Below are 21730 nucleotides of genomic sequence, written 5' to 3'. Positions count from 1 at the left end.
CTGTGTGGGGTTGGTGGTCTTGGAAAAATATAAGCATCAAGGGCCTGGTGGACCCTCTTAAGACAAGAAGGCAAGTCCAGTGAGAGGGAGGGCGTGAGAGAGCTGAGGGGGTAGGAGGCTATGGTCGGCGGACAGTGTAGGGGTTTCAGTATTCTTAGGTAAGAGCTGTCAAAACTTGATGGCGACAAATGAGGTTGGTGGACCTGTACTAAAGACTACAGAGATAGGAGAGAGAAAAGACTGGCACCTCCAGGCAGCATATAAGATGGAAATTGAGTAGCCTCAGAATCGCCCTGGGAGCTCTTTTACTTCGCCTGTGAAATGCAGTACGCTTGCCCTCGCACATGTACCCCCCAAAACAGTAATACTTATGCATAAATGTATAACTAATAGCAAGAATAAAATAGAGCGCATGTGCCAGATAGAATTATAGTAGATGTATTTTTGCTCTAACCGTCTCTCTCTCCCTCTGTTGTTTTTGCCAAGTGTGTGTAGTTGAAGTTTGGAGGTTAAATGCTCAAACGATGTGAGCTCTCTGCTGAGCATTAAATAAATGGTCTAGGGTCAAAGTTTGACAAAGCTGCAAATGTGTGACAAGTGTCATGCTTTTAGAAATGTTAAATGAATACTGCATTGTGTACTTGGGGACTTAAGAGTTTAAAAGAAAGGCTACAAAGACTATTCCCTAAGGAAGTCACTCCCAGTATGGAGCCAGTGATGACTGTCATCTAGTTCCCTGCACCCAGATCAGAGAGACTGTTGTGAAATATTCCAGAAAGGAAAGTTTCTGACTTGTTTTCCTAAGACTTTATTATATAGATAGAATGCTATGGAATTCCATCTATATCAGGAGTTGGCAAATTCTGGCCCATGTCCTGTTCTTGTGCAGGCCTTCCTTCTTGCTAAGAATGGTTTTTACATTTTAAAAGAGTTCTAAACAAAAAACAAAACAAATCGAAACAAAGCAAGAGTTTGTATGGGGCTCACAGAGCCTAAAAATGTTTACTACCTGGTCCTTTACAGAAAAAGTTTGCCAGCCCATGAGGACTACAGACTTAATTTTGGATGTGAATTGTTTACCCTCATAAAGTTAAGTAGTTTGGGCAGTGCAAAGTGCTGTTTGGGGAAATCAAATACCTTTTCAAGAAAGGTTTTCTCACGAGTCTCTTTACAAGTCCACCCCACCCCCACCAACTTTTTATTTTGAAAAATTTTAAACTTATAGAGAAGTGACAAGAATAATGTAATGATAATCCATATACCCTACAACTATATACAAATGCTTCAGGAAAAAGAGGCATAGACAGAAAGAGATAAAGTTAGTTTAGTATAGTAAAATGATAATAATAATTGCATCTAGTTGCAGTGTATACGCTCTCCTTTGTTCTCTGTGGCTTGGTTTCGCATCCTTGCCTCACCCTTTTCATTCTTTTTGGTTACTATCCAAGAATGTATATTTAACAAAAGCCAGTTCAAATCTGTTTATGGAAAGCGTAGTGGAAAGTGAATGGATTTGGGAACTCCTAGGTTGAATCCAATGAAATTGTTGTATTAGTAAAACAAAACCAGTCAGATAATGTGATTTCATATGCTTCAACCTAGTGGCCAGTCCAGATCCTAGATTTGCCTCCTGTGTGTCCTTAGGCAAGTTACCTCACCTCCCTGAACCCCAGTTTCCTCATCTATAAAACCAGATATAATTATACCTAATTCATTGGGCTGTTCAGAGGAGTAAATGAATTGATAATGTGTATAAACTCTTTAGTGCTTGCAACATAGCAGGCACTTAAATGTTAGCTTTACTCCTTTTGTCCATGAAATGGGGGAAATTCATACCTCATAAGATACTTGAGAGATTCCAGTGAGAGAATATGTGAACCGCTCAGCGGTGTCTGGCGCTGGGCTGGCACCCTGGATCACTCGCCATTTCCATTATTATTGTTGGAAATAGGCCTAAAGTCAGTTATAAATATGACAGAGTCAATGCAACTCTGTGTCACTGGCACCCATCAGCTCTCTCACTGGGCTGCCCACAAGCCACAGGATGAAGCAACTGGAGGCTTACTTCCTAGCTCCTTTTGCCTAGCCTGTGATCAAAAACTGGGCAAGAACATTTGGGTCCCTTACAAACTTGATCATCTGTGAATAATGAACTTTGGCTGGCAGAGCTCAAGGCTGAGAGCGATTGTTTTGAAAACAGTGGCCTTGACCTCTGTGGTGACGTCATTTCCTCCTGCTCCCTCCAGTATGTTGTGATTTCTTTCTCTGGGAAGCTGTTCCAGAACCCGCTGGGCAGAGTTAGTGGGTTCCTCCCTGGCGTCTAAGTACCTGTACAGCCTCCGCACTAGCTGTTATCACAGCACTCGACCTCTTTATCCCACGTCTCCTTCCTGTACCAGATTGAAAGCTTCCTGAAGACCTCTTCTATTTATCTTTGGATTTCCCCCCTTGGACACTGGTCTGGCACACAATACATCTGTTACAAACAGCTGTTGGATAAATTGAATCCAGTAGTAAGAGATCTACCTAGGCAATTTAATCCTCATTAGATCATTAACTTTCTCCCAATTTTTGGCTGTCATCATCAGTATTATCCTGTTTCTCTCCTTTCTCCTCTCCTCTCCTTCCCTCCACACTCTACCCCTCCCTCTCCTTCACACACACACACACACACACAAACACACACACACACACACAATTTTACATAAAGAATGGACCCATCCCTGAAGACTGGGAGTTCAACAGATGGAAGTATCTGCTTTCTTTACCTATAAGATTCTCCATTATAGCTCTATCTTCTTAGGAGTCATAGAAGTGAACTTCTGGGGTTTGTTCTGCAGACACGTTTTGATGGAATGCAAAGTCTGAGTATGTTGGTCTGCAAATAATTGACCAATAAAGAATGTCTCAGTGGATTTTTGTCTCAGTTCTTATGTTGCTGAAATAATTTTCTGAAGATAAGAAATCTGTTGGCAAATACTTGTCTATATCATTGCTGATGAATGAGCTGCTTATTCTAAGAAGGAGGGCTTGTCTTAGATTCTTGTCCTGATTTCAACATGAGATGTGGTGTGCCATGGATATGCACTCACCTTCTAGGACAGGTTGGGAGTTGATGGCGTAGCTTTCCGTGGAGACATTTTGTCACATGGAGGACTTACTGGATACCGACTCTGTTCTGCACAGCCCCACGCTAGGCACCGAGGGGCATAAAAAGGGAATGTAAGGCTTGATCCTTGATCTTCAGGAGTTTTATAATGGGCTTGGGCGTTGACGCACACACAAAGCAGTTGTTACTGTGTAAACCAGTGTATGAGTAAATGCAAAAGTGACTAAGATTTAATCCCCAAATTTAATAGAAGTTAAACAAGGGGAGATTGTTGTAGTTTGGGAGACAGTTATTGGAGAGATGTTACGTCTTTACTTAAGGTGAGAATAGGCTGAGGGAAAGAGAGGGCAGACTGCACAGGAACAAGGACAGGGGAAAGGTTTGGGGACAGGAATGAGGACGATGTGTTTGGCAAACATAGGGGAGATCTGCCTGGCAGGGGGTCGGGGCAGGAGGTGTCTCTTTCTTCATCCAATTAACCTTTTTAAGAACCTGCTTACAGGTGTGGCAAGTTACTGTAGACACTAGTAAACTATGCCATAACATCGTGTAACAGGGGCACCCTGATCAGATCTGGAATCTAAATCCTGACCCCATGTGGGATGTTAACCTCAGAGTTCCTTGAGGAAGTGACATGTAGGTAGAGACCTGAATGAAGAGCAGAAATTGGCCCAGAAAGAGGGAAGAGAGGTGAAAGGAGGGAGGAAAACATGTTCTAGCTGAGAGAAAGCATGTTTGAGATTCTTAAGACAGAAGCTCCATGTACTAGAGGAGTTGCAAGAAGACTTACTTGGCGAAAATGTAGAAAACAGGGAGGACAATGATATGAGATGAGGATGGATGAAGAAGAGAAGTAGGCAGGATCAAGATTGCACAGGGCCTTGAAACCACAAAAGGAGTTTTGGGTGTGATCTCCAGAGCAATGAAAACAAGAAGAATTTAAAAGAGATCAACAGGACTTGGTAGGGTATAGGGATAGATGAATGAAAGAAAAGACTAAAAAATCACTTCAGCGTTTCAGTTGTTAATGACAAGCAGGGTGGGCCCTTGGTGCCAGTTGGAAGGGGTCCTTTATTTGGTGGGAGAGGTCATGATTTCAGTTTGGGCAGACTGAGTTTAGGGTACGGACAGTCCACTCAGGCAGAGAGTCCTGTAGGCTACTGGGGACAAAGGCAGAACTTAGGGGTGAGATGATGGATTTAACTTATTCGAATTGGACTTGCCAGCCATTGGTGGACATCAGGGTGAAGCTGTGATATATGACAGTCTCTCTAAGGGGAAGACCACATCAAGAAAGAGCAGCAGAGCAAGGTCCCAGTTTGAGGAATTCTTCTCCCTGGTCAGAGATGAGAGAAAGAGAAGCTCACAAAGAGGCTATCAGAGAGACGAGAGGAAACCCAGGGAGCGTGGTGTCATGGAAACCGAGGGAGCTAAGAAGACTTCTAAGGAGCTGGAGGTCACTTGTATTGCATGGCCCTGGCAGAGGTCAGCTCCGAAAAGTCCTGTCTCACTGGTAGAGGGAGGCACTGGAGACCTTTGTCAGTTAATAGCCATCTCTGGGAACTGCCAATCAACGGATCATGATTCGACTTAATGGTCTGAGCTCTGGCTCATGCTTTTGCATCATTTCAATAGGCTATTGTTAGAGACCTTATCTAATATAAACTATACATGGAGTATTTTCCTCAACTATTTATTTATTTATTTATTTATTTATTTTTTGGCTATGTTGGGTCTTCGTTTCTGTGCGAGGGCTTTCTCCAGCTGTGACGAGCAGGGGCCACTCTTCATCGCGGTGCGCGGGCCTCTCACTGTCGCGGCCTCTCCCGTTGCGGAGCACAGGCTCCAGAAGCGCAGGCTCAGTAGTTGTGGCTCACGGGCTTAGTTGCTCCGTGGCATGTGGGATCTTCCCAGACCAGGGCTTGAACCCGTGTCCCCTGCATTGGCAGGCAGATTCTTAACCACTGCGCCACCAGGGAAGCCCTTTCCTCAACTATTGATAAGGAGATGAGATTAGTTAGACCCAATGGCTTAGTAGTGAAGTGACCATATATCAAACAAAACGCTTTTGAGAGTGAAAGAAGGTGTTAATCAGCTGAGATGCTGGAACAACAAGTGAAACCTGGGACTGTCCTCAGCTAACTGTATGTACGTAGGTACGTCTGTATGGATGTATGCACGTGTGTATGGGGGTGTGTGTGTGTGCATGGTCACCCCAGTGGTTGGCGATTCCAGACTGGTGTCTTCCAGTCACCATTACCTTGTTCAGTATTCACAAACCCTTCCCTTATTTTATCCTCTCTGTAACTACAGTAGGTGAACAACCTGGATCAGATCGTGCCACCACCCCCTTGTTGATGATGAGATGGAGACCCCAGGTTGTAGAGCACAGTGTCTTCCAGCTCTTCATCTAGAGCTCTTTCTCTAACCCAGATGCTCACTTAAATCTCAGCAAACGTGGGTCCTTTTGCCCTTACTGATTTTGGCCTTAGTGGACTGGTTAAGAATTTGATAGGCCTCCTATGTAGGGTTCTCCCTTGTCTTTCTGCCAAATCACAACTGGCCTCACTGACTTGGCCTGTCCCCAGCTCTTTGGCACCAAGACTCATTAAGCTTTTAGGTTCAAGTAAGGACATTTCAACCCACTCTTTTAGTAAAGATCTCCAGTGAAAAGCTGCTTTTTGTTTGAAGATTGGCATGGCTTAGGTAGGGACTTAGGCAAGAACTGAGTATCCCTGACAGTCTTCTGTTAGGAAGGATGAAAACGGATGAAGGATATGGAAGGAGAATTTGTAGGATTCATGATGAGCAAAATGGACTTCCAGTATTGCCTTTTTTTTTTTTTTCTTTGAATCCTCACCAAATAAACAGCCCTCGGTTTCTATTTAAAAGAGGGACTCAGCACAGTGTGTAGGGGGGGGATTCAACTGTTCCCATTCAAACTGTGCGCTAGCATCAATTACAAGAATCTACTCGTGGGAGGGGGGACTTTTGTGTGCATCTGAAACGTTCTCAAGCTCATCTACCTTTGCAAATATTTTTTCCGTTTAAAAGTATATAATCCTTGTCGCAACTTCTTTTCTCTTAATATATATGGCAAGTATGTTTTGTTTTCATGCTTTCAAAACTGTGTTTGAAACTTATTTTAGCATATTTATCGTTCAGGAACCACTTCCCTCAAAATGTGATTTCCTTCACCCTATCAATCTGTGCCTTGATAAATATTAAACTTCTGCTCATGGAAATCACAGGCTTAATCTCTTTCCTCCTGAACAAATTTATTACACATTTATTGGAATGATCAATTGACTTAAAAAATATATATATAACAACAGGTTTAAATATGGGCTGCTTGTGTGGCAGAGGAGAAACTGGCCTATCCCACTAACCGCCTGTGGGCTTACCTGCTGGATTAGGCTTTGCTTGTATTTGAGAGGATTTAGTAGTTCCCTAATTGTATTTCCTTAATAATCCATTTTTTGATTGTCTCTACTGGGCTATCAGGCTGGGTGCGCTGGCCTCCCACAGTGAAGTGTGCAAAATTCTTGCCTCAAGCATGCCATTCTAAATGTTTCTCTTCGATTACCCACAGGAGAGGACCTTTTCTTAAGTAGCCCACCCAGGACCCAGATTATAAATGATTCCTTTCTAAAGTTAATCATGCAGAAATAGACTTCCTCTTCATATTAAGGGGAAAAAGAAAGAGGGGAGGCCTGTGGGAAAGGCAAGTCAGACAGAGGGAGCAGCAAGCTTGTGAAAGTGCTCAGCAATATGAGGGAGTTATGCATGCTCAAGGAAGGAACTGTGGCCAGAGCCTAGGATGAAATGGGGCAGGCCAGAGAGGAAAGGTAGGTATCAGGTCCATTTGCACAAGACCTGGAATAGCATGTTAAGGAGTTTAAACAGCATCCAGTGAGCAGTAGACAGCCAGCATGGTCTCTATTCAGAGGAGATTCAATGAGATTAGGTTGTTTTTTAGGAAATTACATTGTTGGCAGTGGAGACTTTTGATTACTTTCTGCTGTGCACCAAACACGAATATTTGAAAAAAATGTCATGCTTCCCGAGGAGAAGCAGAAATGCTTCCTACACTTGTGTTGCTATGTCTATCCTTAATTTACCACCCTACTATGTACATTCTGTGTTTCCAAAGTTCTTTTCCAAGTCACTCATTTAGAACTTGGAAACTATTTCCCCAAAGACTAGTGTTCTATGGGGGGAACGTCTTATGTAACCCTTATCACATCTGTGTTAGTGTCGGGCCCACTGTAGAACCCAGTCTCCTGGCGGGGTTTGGGCTTAGCTTGGCACCTGGTGTGGGGTGTTTGATAACAACATGTGGAATGAATAGGAAATTGATTCAGAATTATAACTAGCCACATTAGGAGCTGACCTCCCCTTTCCAGGATAGCAAAGGGCCTCTTCAGCACTTGGCTTTTCCCCATCACCCTCAGGACAGCAAGTGAGATGGGGGGACAGGAGCCTTGGCAAGAGTTAAAGGATAGCTAGGCTTTGGCGGTGAAGCAGGGCCAGAGGCAGCTGTGGACACGGCTGTAGTGCCGCCGAGATTGTCCTTGGACTTCTTACTGCCTTTGCTTTGCTGCTTCCTCCCTTCCTTCCTCCCCATCCCCAGTGTTAACGACCATGCCCTTGCAAGCCTGCCCTCCAAAAGGACTAACATTATCTCATTCCCTCACTTCTGTGCTTTCATCTCTCCCAACTCCCAACCTAGCTTTAGCCACAGACAGGGTGCTTGGGAGCAGAAGTGAGCCAATAGTTAACACATCAGATTTCCACTTGTGGGCAGGGCTGGGGTCCAAACCTGCTTGGGAGCCGGGGGGAGGGGATGGCAGGGCAGCAGGGAAGAGATGTTAATAACTTCCATTTATGAAGTGCACACTGTACACCAGGCCTGTGCCAAATGTATTACACGCATTATTTCACACTCTCATGCCATGACCAATAGGTATTATTGTGCCCATTTTTCAGAGGAGGAAACTGAGACTCAATGTTGAATAGTTAAATAACTTGCCTAGTGAGTTGCAGAGTTGGGATTTGCACCTCAGGTCTTTCTGTCTCTGGAGGTTCCTATTTCTGTTGGAATTTTATGGGTCTCAATCCTGGAACTCTTGGTTCTGAGCACTTCTTGCTGAAGAAGTATGGAGAGCAAGGAACTGGCTGCCTTTCTGAGCTGCATCCCAGCAATTTCACATTCCAAGTTTTCTCCCACCCTCCTGACAGTAAACCCAGCAGTACCAGGTTTTAGCTGTGCAAAAGAAATACTAATTACAATCATTTATACATAATTACTACATAGCACGATGATGATTACACGTATCATTGACTGTGTCGGTGTAACTTCAGTCTCCATTTTATTTGGTTACACTAAAGTCTCTTCACGTATTGCCAGCTTTCACGGTTCATTGATCACATGTGCCATCTTAAACTTACAGCTTATAAAAGCAGGGAGGACCTTGAGTGGGAGGCACAGTGGGAAAGGCAGCTTGGGCGTGAAGGGGCTTGATTACCAGGTGAAGGCATTTGGAGGGCATCCTGTGGGCACTCAGGAGCCTGGGAGTCATTGGAGGAAGGAAGCAACATGGCCAAAGCCAGGGTTGAGATGGGGTCGGTTTGGGTGCATTGGGCAGATCGATTAAGATGGCAGAGACTGGTGGCTGGAGATTAGTTATTGAAATGCAAGAAGTAAAGCACTCTTCTCAGTGTAGGAACCTGAGTTTGTAATCCTATCTCTACCACTTAGGATCTCTGATCTCAGATATGTGCCTGGTGACAGTTTCCTTTCCTAGATTTTTAATTGATTTTTAGGCCTTATCTAATCCAAAAATTCTGTAATTTCTAAACAGCAAGGATGGTATGCAAAGGTTAGACTGTGAGAGACATTGAAAATGAATCAAAAGGACTCCAAGATATTCAGATAATTGCTGGAGTTTCCCTTTCATGTTTATAGATTATTTCATTACTGTTGGGTTTTTTTGTTTGCTTTTTGGGTTTGTTTGTTTGTTTTAGTATTAAGAGCAGAAGTGATAGGCAAGAAGACTTTTTACCCCTAGCAAATGTAGGAAAATAAAAATGGGTCCATTTGCTTACAATGGCCCAAATTTTAGCTCTTCTGCATCCTGCTGCCTCCCAACAAGACCCAGGGGAAAGGATGTGCCCAGGTGTTTAATTTTGCATTTTAGGACAGGATTTTCTTGGCTACAGTTTGGCAAAGTAAGGCCCCTTTTTATTGAGAAAAGACCTCATGGAGAGCTTTAATAGTTAAGGTAATGCTGGCTGCTGTAACTAATAAACTCCTAACTCTCAGTGGTTTAATGCAATGAAAATGTACTTCTCACTCTCGTGTAGCTCAGTTTTGGCAGCAGGAAAGGGTGGAGATGACTGCTCCCGGTCGTTGTTCAGGGACCCCAGCTAACAGAGACTCCATCCTCAACATGTGACTTCTAAAGTCTTCCCTGGTGCTGACATCTAACCAGTGAATGGGGGGAGGCAAGAGAGGGAATGGAGAATTGCTTGGGAAAGGTTTTAGGGACAGGCGTAGGTATGACATACGTTACTCTGCCTACACTCCATTGGCCAGAACTCTGTTATATGACTACAGAAAACTTCAAAAGAGGCTGAGAGATGTAGCCTAGCTGTGTGTCTAGGGGAGAAACTCCTGTGAGTTTGAGGAGCGGCTGCTGCCTTGGGAGGTGTATTAGAAGAGTAACAGCACTGTTGAGCCCTAGAATTCACAGTTAGGCCCAATTTCTTGGAATTTCAAGTCTACAAAGACCTTCTAAAGTCCTTATGATCTCTTCTTTAGGTATGTTAAAGGCAAGTGGCTCAAATAGACCTATACTTCACACGGTCTTGACAATGCATAGCACCCCACAAACATTTGGTAGATATTAATGACGGCAATTTGCATTCCATCACTATTTTGTTCAAATGAAACTCCCCTTTGGTTCAGGTTTCACTTTCCCCCACGTTTTAGTCGATTTTTTCTTGACCTCAGAAAAGGTTTATTAACTTGCCTGCTTTTGCCAAGGCAACTCTAAAAAGAAATCTCTAAAAATGACATCTGTAACAGGTTTATAGTCAAGGTTAAATTGATCTCATGCTTAGGTTCAAAAACAGTTGCCATGTTAGATTAAATGAAAGTGTGCACACCTTTGTCCAGGGTACATAGTCAAACCAGAAAGTGATCAAGGAAACTGCATAGGAAAACACTCTTGAGCCAAATTAAAAGGGACGCAAAGTAGGTAATTTTGTGATCATAGTTGCCTATTGCAGCTGTGCAAACCAAGCTAAATGAGATGATGATGTAATCTCTTGTTGCAAAGAATAAAGTGATTTCCCATGAGATTAAGCATGAACTTCCCAACCCTGGGTTCAAGGTCTAGATGGTGTCTCTGCTGTCCCCCAAACTCTACGATAATTATTAGACTTGAATTTCTGAATTGAATGATGCATAGAGTAAGCTGGATTTTGCAACCCTTTACAAATTTTACCTTTAATGTTTATTACAGTCCAGTAAAAAAATAAGCTGCCCATTGGTATATTTCCTAACATTTGGATGGTCTTGTATCTTTTGTAGCAGTATTCACAGTATCGTGCCCCTTGAAGAGCTATTATATCAGCTGTTGGAAGAGTCGGTATGAAACAGAACCGCTCTGTCCCACAGTAGGGATTTGAGGTTTTTTTAAAAATTGCAGATAGACACAGATTTCTTCAGTTTGTATTTTATAACCATTAAACAATCATTGAGAGGCTACCATAAGCTGGATATTAAGTGTTAAAAAGAATTACAAAATATAGCCTGTGGTTGAATCAGAACATCAACTTCATTCCTGGATGTCTCAACAATTGTTTCTTTAAGGAATCTAATCTTTAATCTTTTAAGAATTGGATTCCACAGAATGTGTGCAGAGTATGTCTTTAATTCACCTTCTCAAAAACTCAAGATGGCCATGCATTAGGTAGCATGACAATGAACTACACATGTGCCCAGTTTGGCTCTTCCTGTAGGTTTTAAATCTCTTAGTGAGCACGCCCCGTGAGGGATAGACCTGGGGTCTGCCCTGTCCTCCTTTGTGTCCCCCGTGCCCGGCTCCGGGCCAGGACATCATGCACGCCCAATAAATACTTGTTGAGTACATAAAGGAACACATGGACAGCCTTACTTGAAATAGGTCACAGTGTGTTTTAGATTTGGAATATGAGTTTAGTAGACACCAATTCATTTCTATCATATCAGAAACACATGCATTTTTGCTTACCTTCAGTGTCATTAACTTTTTGTAATTGAGGATTATCCAAGATTAAAACTTTTCTTCTGGTTTTTAGTCGTTTCTTACCATATATATATATATATAGCGAGCTATACGCATCTGTTGACTTAATTCATTTATGTGAGGGTTTTTATCCAAAGGTGGCCAGAAAATAAGTGAAACCTATTTTAGTCTTTGGCAGCTGACTAATGGAAAAGTTGAAACTAAAATGCACTTACTTAGCAAAAAGGGACATGCTCAGTATACCAAATGAGTGTGAATATGCAAGTTTCCATTTACCAACATTTCCATTTAGCAACACACATTGTCCCGCTGGCTCCTCACCACAGTTCTGGATGGAAGGTCAGGTTTTCAAAATCCCCATTTTTATTAAAGGGAAAACTGAGACTTTGATCCAGTGACTTCCCAGTAGCTCGTAGCTAATGTGTGTTTTACCCATTAAAACCTAGACAACTTCCTCCAAATTCATTACACTCTCTTCATGATAACACTGCTGAGCGTTCGTTATAAGTTATTTATGATGTTTTATTCATCTATCTGATACCCATGATTTTTTAAAAAACACAAATTTTCCATATATAGTTATAAATTTGTTTTAATACTACTTGCCTATGATGCTTTTTTTTTTTTAATATTGGGATCGTATTTTAGTTACTATTGATGCTGATATGCAGTCACATCTTTTTTTTTTAAGATTTATTGATTGATTGATTGATTGATTGATTGATTGCTATGTTGGGTCTTCGTTTCTGTGCTAGGGCTTTCTCTAGTTGCGGCAAGCGGGGGCCACTCTTCATCACGGTGCGCGGGCCTCTCACCATCGCGGCCTCTCTTGTTGCGGAGCACAGGCTCCAGACGCACAGGCTCAGTAGTTGTGGCTCACGGGCCTAGCTGCTCCACGGCATGTGGGATCTTCCCAGACCAGGGCTCGAACCCGTGTCCCCTGCATTGGCAGGCAGATTCTCAACCGCTGCGCCATGAGGGAAGCCCCTATGATGCTGTTTTAAAACTATAAATCAGATCATTTCAGTCTTCTTCTTAAAAATCTGATGTACTTCTAATTCTAAGTACATTGTACTTAGAAAAATATCTAGACACCTTACCTGAGCCTGGATGTTGTTTACACCTTGGCTCTCATGTCATGTGTTTCCTCCTTCCACTCACTCTGCCTGGCCACCTTGGCCCTTGAATATACTAAGCCCGCTCCTGTCTCCAGGCCTTTCTACTTACTGTTCAGTCTGCCTGGAACTCTTGTCTCCAGTCTCTCTTTGGCTAATACTTTTGTCTCTTCCCATTTTTTCCCCAAATGTTACCTCCCCAGGGCAGCCTTCTCATCACCTGATTCAAGTACCACCCACATGGGTTGCTGTGCTTGTCTTCCCAGTGCTTATACAATCTGAAATTTTACTCTCATTTATTTACTTGTTTATTTTCTGTTCCTCCCACTGCCCCACATACTCATTTGTTCTAAGAAGATAAGTTCTAAAGGGCAGGTCCTTCACTTGTCTTCTCCACTACTGCCTTCCCTGGGTCTAGAGCAGTGTGCAACACACGGCAGGCACTTGATAAATAATTGCTGGATAAATAAATATCTGGATATTAGTCCATCCTAATTAGCTCTCATATCTCCAGTTTTTAAATTATCTTTATTTTGTGGGTAAATTTATGCAGGAGACATGGAATGACACCAATGTTTTTTTGTTATCTAAAATTATGCCTATGTCCCAGAAATGTCTTTAGATGAGTACAAATTTAATCTGTTACCAGACAGGGAGGGCAGACTGTTCTCCTTCTAGCTATAGGTTTTGGGGCTCACAGGTGGGAAACCGGTGTGGGGTTCTGCTAAGTGGGGAGTTGCCACAAGTGAGTGACCGCCTCCTTTTCTCTGGAATTCCTCCTGAGGATGTTGTATGTCATCCATAGATGAAACGTGACCATTTCCCAGCAGACACCCGCTTCCATTTTCCTTTTATTCCCACCTAGTGTTAATATTCTCACATTGTATTTAGATAGTTTTTTATTGGGGTTTTGGTTTTTGTTTGTTTTCTGTGGTTTGTTTGTTGTTGTTATTGTTTTGTGCTTTGAGGATACATACTGAAACTGGACTTTCTAAAGCACCAAGCTGCAGTAGGCTTTCCAAGCTGGGCTGCAAACTAGCTGTGCATGTCTCTGGGGAAGGCTTCACGCCTGTTTGGGGCTCAAGCTTTTCTTCTATAAAAATGGTGGAGTGAATACATGACCTGTCACTGCAGGACAGGACAGTGGGGGAACAATGCATTTCAGAAGGTTCATGAATAATAAAATATTAATATCATCACCATTACTTTAAAGCATGTCATCAATAAATATTTATTGAAAATATTTATATTTTAATAGATAGGAGGGTAACAGTGGTTTTTAATAAAATTTCAAGTGAATAAAATATCTTTGACTCATGCTCATAGCTGTTTTGTTGAACTTCTTATCTGATTCTAATATATACAAAAAATGTTCTCAGTTTAATGCAGAATACAAGATAAGCAGGTGGTGGGCATTTCTACAATGTGAATTCAATGTTATCTTTTATTGTCGTGTACTGTAAACTGTGTACAGAACCAGGGCAATGTTTACATGAAAAAATACAGCTGCCTTGATCTTGAAAATATCCCAAATATTTAAGAGCACTGTGGCTTTTTATCTTTTAATTTGTTGTTAAACATTTGGATAGACATCATAGTAATTTTTTTTTGGTTGCTCTTTTGATTAAGGTCTATCATTATAATTTTTTTTTACTACTTCATGTGACAGGAAAGATTTCTGCCATATAACTATAATTCTACAAAGGATGAATATAATGAAGCATTTAAAACTGTTTAAAAATTTAAACATGTATAAAAGAGTTGATGGATCCATTGTTACTAAAAATAATAGAATTCTTAGATATAGAAGACAAAATGGGTACCTCTTTTAAAAAAGATTCTTTATTTATGAATTTTTTTGTAGGGTATTTGTTATTTTTGTTTTACTTTGGATAATTAGAAACAAAGTTCAGGGACCTGATATAATGGTATTTTATTTCATTAGAAAAATCTAAAAGTATTAGAGAAAGTAGTTGATCTAGAATGCAGTGAATTGAATTAGTATAAATAAATACTTATACACAAATGTAGAGAACCATTTATAGAGAACTTATTATGCACCAGGCTCTGTGCTAGCGTCTCACATATTTTGTCACATTTAAGCCTCACTGGCACCTATGCAATTGCTACCATTGTTTCTCTACGACAGTTGAGGAAACTGGTGTTAATGGACTTGCCCAAAGTAACTCCCCAATGAGTGACCAAGCTGGACTTTGGATTCAGTCAGTTAGACTTCAGAGCCAATGCTGTCACTCCCCTCTCCCAGCTCCTCATCAGTTTGTCCACAGGTATTAAGAAGGACATAGGTCCACACGTATTGATAAGGCATGCTCTCCAGTGTAAATTATTTAATCTCCATTATGCATTGCTAAGTGGAAAAATAAGGTATAGGACAGTGCATATTATATGCTACACATGTCTTTTTAAAAAAAATTACAAATATCTTTATACATTTTCTTTGGAAGTCTTTAAGGTTACCTTCAGGGAATAGTCTAGGGCCCCGTGGTATCCTGGTGACAGTGAAACTTAAGTTTTACTGGATATCCTTTTGGTTCCTTTTGAATTGTCAACACTGTTGTTGGTTGGCAACCTCAGGATTTCCCAGCGTGAAATTCAGATCTGGTCCCCAGACACGGAAGGCAAGGAGAGCCCGAAGAAAGAGGCAGATAGCTACAGATTTGTAGGTGGCAGGGTTAATAAGCAAGAGAACTTACATATGATGCTTGTCTTGGGTGGCTGAAAGATGAGGAGAATCTTGCCAGAATCTTAAAAGTTTATATAGATGCTTTAACTGGGTTCAGTAGATATTCAGTCCAGATGGTCTCAACAAAACACTACTATCTCAAGGCTGAATGCTTGACGATGGCTCCCACTGTGGGAATAGTGGGCAGAACGTACATTCCTAGGTCAGGGGAGAGGGTGAAGAGCCGCCGACTGCCTGGGGCCAGCTTGGGTTAAGCGGCAGTCATATCCACGCAAGGACCTTTTTCAACAATTGTGCACAAATACTATTTAAAACGACACTGTTAAGAACTAACAAGAAAAGTAATGTATGTTAAGAATTTTGTACATTTAAAATCTGCTTTGGAGACATCATATCTATCTGTTTATTTTGAATCACATGCTATGGGATGTTAACGCTGCCAGAGAATGTGTTGATTCAGGGATCTTGGGAGCTGGGCCTGACTGTACCACTAATCAGCTCATCATCGTCAGGCTTCAGTTTTCTAAACTGCAAAATGAGAAGAGTGAACAAGTTGCTTTCTAACTTGAAAAACCAATAATTCCAAAATAAGCTATAAGAAAGCACTTTTTGAGAAGATTATAAATTCATGGTTAAAATTAAGTGCATTTATGAAAGGAACACCATCTTGGCTCTCAATGGGCCAGAAGGCACTACTTTTTTGTGTCTACACTGGGTGTTACCTCTTGGCGGCAGCATTTGGAATTGCAGTGAAAGTGACCAAGGACAGGCAATTCTTAGTGCAAAACCAGAAATATCCTGTCTGTTGTAACCATTGTAGTGACATTTCTCAATATATCAATACATAGAGGTGTCAAAGTAAAATACAGGCTGAATTCAAGACTAATTATTGACCTATTTCAAAGAATCTTTTGTTACTGGTTTGAAGAAATCTATCAAGCATAGGTTCTTCAGAATTTACTATAACCTTAGATTGCATGAATGGTAACAGAGTTTGGCAAACTTTTTGGTGAAGGGCCAAATAGTAAAAATTGTTTGCTTTTTGGGCTGTAGGTTCTCTGTTGTAACGATTCAGCTCTGCTGTCATAGCACAAAAGCAGCAGTAAACAGTATGTAAATGAATGGGCAGGGCTGTGTTCCAGTAAAACATGTTTACAGAAACAGGCGTTGGGCCAAATTTGGTCCATGGCTCATAGTTTGCTGACCCCTGAATTATACTAAACCCCTGCCTAAGTTTCTCTTGCCATGTGTCCTGAGATAAATTACCTGATCTTCTCTAATTCCCTAATATAAGAATAAATGCTTCCATTCGACAACCCTGTACCTTCAATAATTCCTTTATGAATAACCTAGTTGGCAAATGCTACAATTCTACCACATCACCCTGATGCCAACCCTATTTTCGTTGTACAAGTGCCTTCCTTATTTCTTTTCACTCTGAACTGATATTTCCTGAAGACAAACAGTTATGGTTGTTTCTCTTGCATTCCTTTGCCTGTATTACCATTTTTACGTGATTTCAACCTTTACCCTGAAAACGTTTTGCTCACATATCTTTTATACCTAGGGAATTGCGGTCAGCCTTGTTTAAAATCTTCAGGATATGACTGGTTAACCTCCTGCTAAACATATTCTTTCCTTTCTTAAGTGAAGCTCACCACATTTAACAAGCCACTCTCCTCAAAGAGCAAGAGGGTCTGGAAGTAGAATTAGTCTTGGCAAATCATTTGCAAAGATAGATGTTGGTCTCTGAACTTAGTGCATCCCTGGAGAGACCCCTGCCTTAGCCAGGAGAATTGGGAGTGAGCCTTGCTGTGTAGTAATACCTGGCTTCAAAACTAGACACTTCTCTCCCAGCCTCAATCCAGCTCACATTTTTGTCCTTTCCTCTGAAGCTCCTCTCAGTCTCCATCCTTTCTTTTCTCCCAACATTTCCAAATTCTAAAACTTCACCTGCCACAGACAAACTTGATGTTGGCAAAGCTCTTCACTTGGTTGCATGAAGGCTCATAGATTACTGAGATTTACTACATGCTTTAAATTCGCTGCTTTTCCTATTCAGCAATTTAGTTGTAGCCTCGGATAAAGGTGATTTGTGTGATCCATCTTGCTTTATGTCTCACTTGACATTCTGCCTTTTTCATGACAGGTTGCTGAATGCTATAAAGCCAGGACTTGTTAAAAAGATCAACAGATTGCCTACCCCCATTGCAGGATTGGTGAGTATCCAGAATTGAGATTTATCTTCCAATATTCCTTTGCTCTAACCTAAGGGTCATGACAGTGCCGTTTATTACAGTTTTCTCCGGCAGTATATATTCCACGTGAATGAGAACGCATTGAAGCCATTAAACTGAGAGGTCGCTTAAAAATGAAAGATTGCAGTTATGCCTAAATGGCATCTTAATCTTTGTTTGTATTTTTCCCATGAGTGATAAGGATGACATTCATTCTTAAAGAGGTAAATTCGTTTTGGGGTGAGAGGCTGGTAATTCGGCTGACCCCAGGGGAGGCAGGCAATTGTAATTACGGTTTTCTCATTTCAGTTCTTCTCTGCATTCCTTTGGAATGAAGGGGAGAAGAGGTAGAGAGAAAGAAATTTCATGTTGAACGAGCAGGACTTTCATGATAAATTGTTGTTTTCAATCTTAAAAATCTACCTGCATTTAAGTACCACATTTGTAGACCAACTTTCTAAAGACATAATGGACACAGGTGATTCTAATGTCGTCTGGAGAATTGTTTGAGCGAATCCCTGGGTCTTCTGAACCTACCCATCGAAACCCAGTAAAACTCAAATGTTCACGTGTAGTCAGATGCAGGATTCTTTTCATGCCTTGATATGTTTCATAATTCTTGGCACTAATTTTCATTGCTTAATTATCGTTACCTTTTGGTAGTAAGAAGAAAAAGGTGGAAGATCAAAAGACAAACAAATCTTAGTTCCGGAAGGAACAAGGTGCATGCACATGAGCTCACACACGAGCCTCCACACACACGAGCACGTGTACAGACACACGTGTGCACAGAAAGCTGAGGGCGTATGCGGCCTAGTAACAACGCACTCTTTCCATCGTGACTGCCTTCTGTGCATGTGGTCTTCCAGAAAACGATTAGAAAGATGTCAGGAATTTAAGCAGGTTCATCCTTAGACCTTTGATGATTTGTTAAACAGTTTTGTAGTCATATCATGATGACTAATTGAAATTTGCTGCACCACCAACAAAAAAGTTACGTTTGAGAACTGTGGGGGGTGACATAATTAGGTACATGGTTTCAGTGAGTTGAATAAAATGGATTTTTTTAAATTGTAAGAATTGCTATTTCTGCGGATGCGTTTTAGTTACCATGCTGGTTGGTAGTGCATTGGTGATTAGTCATTAAAAGTCTTTCTAATTTCGTTTGTCAGAATCATGTAACCAAGTAAATAATACATAGATAGATAGATAGTTAAATTTGGAAGGAATGGATTTGAATAATTTTATTTAAAAATCTATATATGTATATTATATATTATATTTGTGAATGTGTACATATATTAGTTATTTTAAAACGTTTTATTAAAACCATCTCTTCCAAATGTTAAGGCCACAGCTTTAATGATGCTGACAAATAGCTCTTTGGCCCCAAGCCTGTGGCATCTCCAGACCTTGGAGGTCTGGGATTTATTGTTATAGGAGCAAAACCTGCAGCATGAAGTCAGGAAGGCTCCAGTGAAATCCACATGAGCAGAGACAAGCAGCTCTCAGTCCAGAAGTTAAGGAGAAAAGGGTTTTTGAAACATTAATTTAAAGTGTGAATCATAAATGATTTTAGCAAAATTAAGGGTTTGAGACACGTGCATTAACTTTATGTTGGATTCTTACAGCAGATCAAGTGTTGTTCTTTACCTATTGCCTCTACTTTGGGACAGGCAGGCAATGTGATTCAAGAAAACCAGCGGATTTCTGTTGCTTTACTCCCATGTATATCCTTGACTTTTCTTTCTTCTCTTTCCTTTTTCATTTGGATTTCCTTTCCATTTTGTCCTTTCCATCGTTCCTCCTTTTTCTTGCTCTTTTCTAACTAATAGTTCCTCACTTACCCCCTCCTCTATCACTTATATTTCCTTTACTCGTTTGTTATTGTGATATTGTGATTTATAATAAGCAATATATATTTGGGCTTTGTCTGTTTCTGGCAGAGAGCACCTAAAACCCTTGGAATTTCCTAAGTGATAAGAACAATGGGAGCATCTTTTGTTATTTGGTCTTTTGTCATCAGTTCCTGAAATAGCTCCAGTTCTATAAAGGTGAAGGAGTATCTTGTTCTTTATAACAAGCTCCTTTCAGCCCCACCTGAATGAGGCAACTTTTGGAAAGCCCCAAGGATGGGAGCTGGTTGCCAGGGGTACCAGCCTCGTGATTAGAGAGTTGGAACTTTCAGTCCCACCCCACTGACCTCTGGGGAAGGGAGAGGGGCTGGAAGTTGAATCAATCGCCCATGGTCAATGATTTAATCAATCATGCCTATGTAATGAAGCCTCCATAAAAAACCCAAAAGGACATGGTTTGGAGAGTTTTCAGGTTGGTGAACACATGGAGATTCCAGGAGAGTGGCACACCCAGAGAGCATGGAAGCTCTGTGCCCCTTCCCACATACCCTGCCCTATATACCTCTTCATCTGGCTGTTCATCTGGATCCTTTATAATATTCTTTATAAAAAACTGATAAGCATAAGTAAATGTTTCTCTGTGTTCTGTGAACCACTCTAGCAAATTAATCAAATCCAAGGAGGGGATCTTGGGAACCTCTGATTTATAGCTAGTTGGTCAGAAGCACAGCTACCAATCTGGACTTGAGACTGACATCTGAAGTGGGGGAAGTCTTAATGGGACTGAGCCCTTGACCTGGGCCCTCTCACACTGTCTCCAGGTAAATAGTGTCAGAATTGAGTTAATTTCTTGGTGATGTTGAAAAAAAACACACAACGGAGTTATCTTTAGACCAAAAAAATACTTATCTATGTATAGTTAATTGCTGCCCATTCACTCATGATTCCTGAATCTACAGATCTGGTCAAATTCTTTTTTCCTCTCCTCCAATTACCTTCAGATCAGCATTTCCAAAATCCAGTGCACTAGTTGGGGTCCCAACAAGAAACAGAACTGCCACCCTTCTGTGCCCTTCCCCCATCCTGTTAATGTTCTTCCAGAGTTCGCTCTTCAAATCTATTGTCTGCTTCCTTTCTACGCTCACGTTCTTGTCTGTTTTCATGACCTCAACTCTTTACAGGATTGACCCAAGTCATCACTTCTCACCAAGTTTTTTCTCCTGAACTCCAAGCCTCTTGTTCTGTGTATTGGACAGCTCCATCTGGATGTCCTACCAGCACCTTGAACTGAACATATTCAAATTAGACTTAAATGACCACTCCCGCCCACCAATGTCAGTAAAGGCATCATAAACATGCACTTGTCCTAGTTGAGCTGTCAGAGAATATGGCAACTTTCTTCATTCTGTCTACTTGTCTGCATTTCCTTGGTCACTAGGTAAGGCGTAGAGCCGGTCTTCCTCATCTCTTGCCTGGATTATTACAGTCAACTCATAGGTCCTCAAATGTTATTCACTGTCATGTATGAAGCCTTTTCTCATGACACTTCTTATGAATATGGTACTCTCTCTCTGCTCTTCTTAACTAAATCCTATTTATGTATCAAGACCCAATGCAAAATCACCTCCTTTGTGAAGCCTTTAGTGTTTATGGTCCATGTGATCTTTTATTATAGAATGCAGTTAGCATCTCCTGGTTTATGAGAAAATGAGTTACTATATTAGAGACATAAAAGACAGCTGCACTGAAATATGATTTGGGGAGTAAGATTTTTGAATAACTATTGTTAACAGTTGGAAATTCAGGTGTGTAAATGATTTAGTATTCACATTCAAGCATTGTAGCTTTAAGATCACACAAATAGTAAAAGTCCATGCTCACACTTACCAATGCCTATAATGGGTGTAGTGATAGCAGGTGTCCTAGTGATGTACTAGGAAGTCACAGCATCACGTTGATGGAGTGTCTGCCAAAATAATTAGCCTAATCCAGTTCTCAGGAAACAATCAGACAAGTCCAAATTGACGGACATTCCCATAAAACATCTGGCTTGCATTCCCTAATTCTGTCAGTGTCATTAAAGACACATCCCCATCCCCTACAACTGTTGCAGATGAAAGATGGCTAAGGAGATATGACAGCCAAATGCCATGTGTGATCCTTGATTGAGAAAGAATAACTATAATAGACATTATTGGGATGGTTGGGGAAATTTGAGTGTGGATTGAATATTAGATAATAGTGTTTTCTCTGTGTTGAATTTCTTTTACATGACAACTATTTTGTCTAAGATAGTTGTGGTAATAGGGGAATATTCTTGATGTTAGATGTACATAAGCCGGAGTCTTTAGACATGAAGTGTCACAACATGTACAACTAATCCTCAAAATGTTCAGCAAAAAGAAGTTTGAGCAT

At 41.1% G+C, this 21730-nt stretch overlaps 1 protein-coding gene across 9 annotated transcripts in view; it reads left to right on the top strand.

The window, feature by feature from the left end:
• The window catches only part of LIMCH1 (LIM and calponin homology domains 1), a 343507-nt gene that overhangs the window by 146455 nt on the left and 175322 nt on the right, over positions 1–21730 (top strand). For all 9 annotated transcript variants that reach the window (XM_068543036.1, XM_068543033.1, XM_068543034.1 and 6 more), the window contains exon 3: positions 17372–17441. In XM_068543036.1, coding sequence (XP_068399137.1) covers positions 17372–17441 — 70 coding nt within the window. The remainder of the gene's footprint in view (positions 1–17371; positions 17442–21730) is intronic.

This window comes from Eschrichtius robustus, chromosome 4 (genome assembly GCF_028021215.1).
Source record: "Eschrichtius robustus isolate mEscRob2 chromosome 4, mEscRob2.pri, whole genome shotgun sequence".
In the NCBI taxonomy this organism is placed as follows: Eukaryota; Metazoa; Chordata; class Mammalia; order Artiodactyla; family Eschrichtiidae; genus Eschrichtius; species Eschrichtius robustus.
The sequence above is the reverse complement of the archived record's forward strand: the minus strand, read 5'-3'. Positions and strand labels throughout refer to the sequence as shown.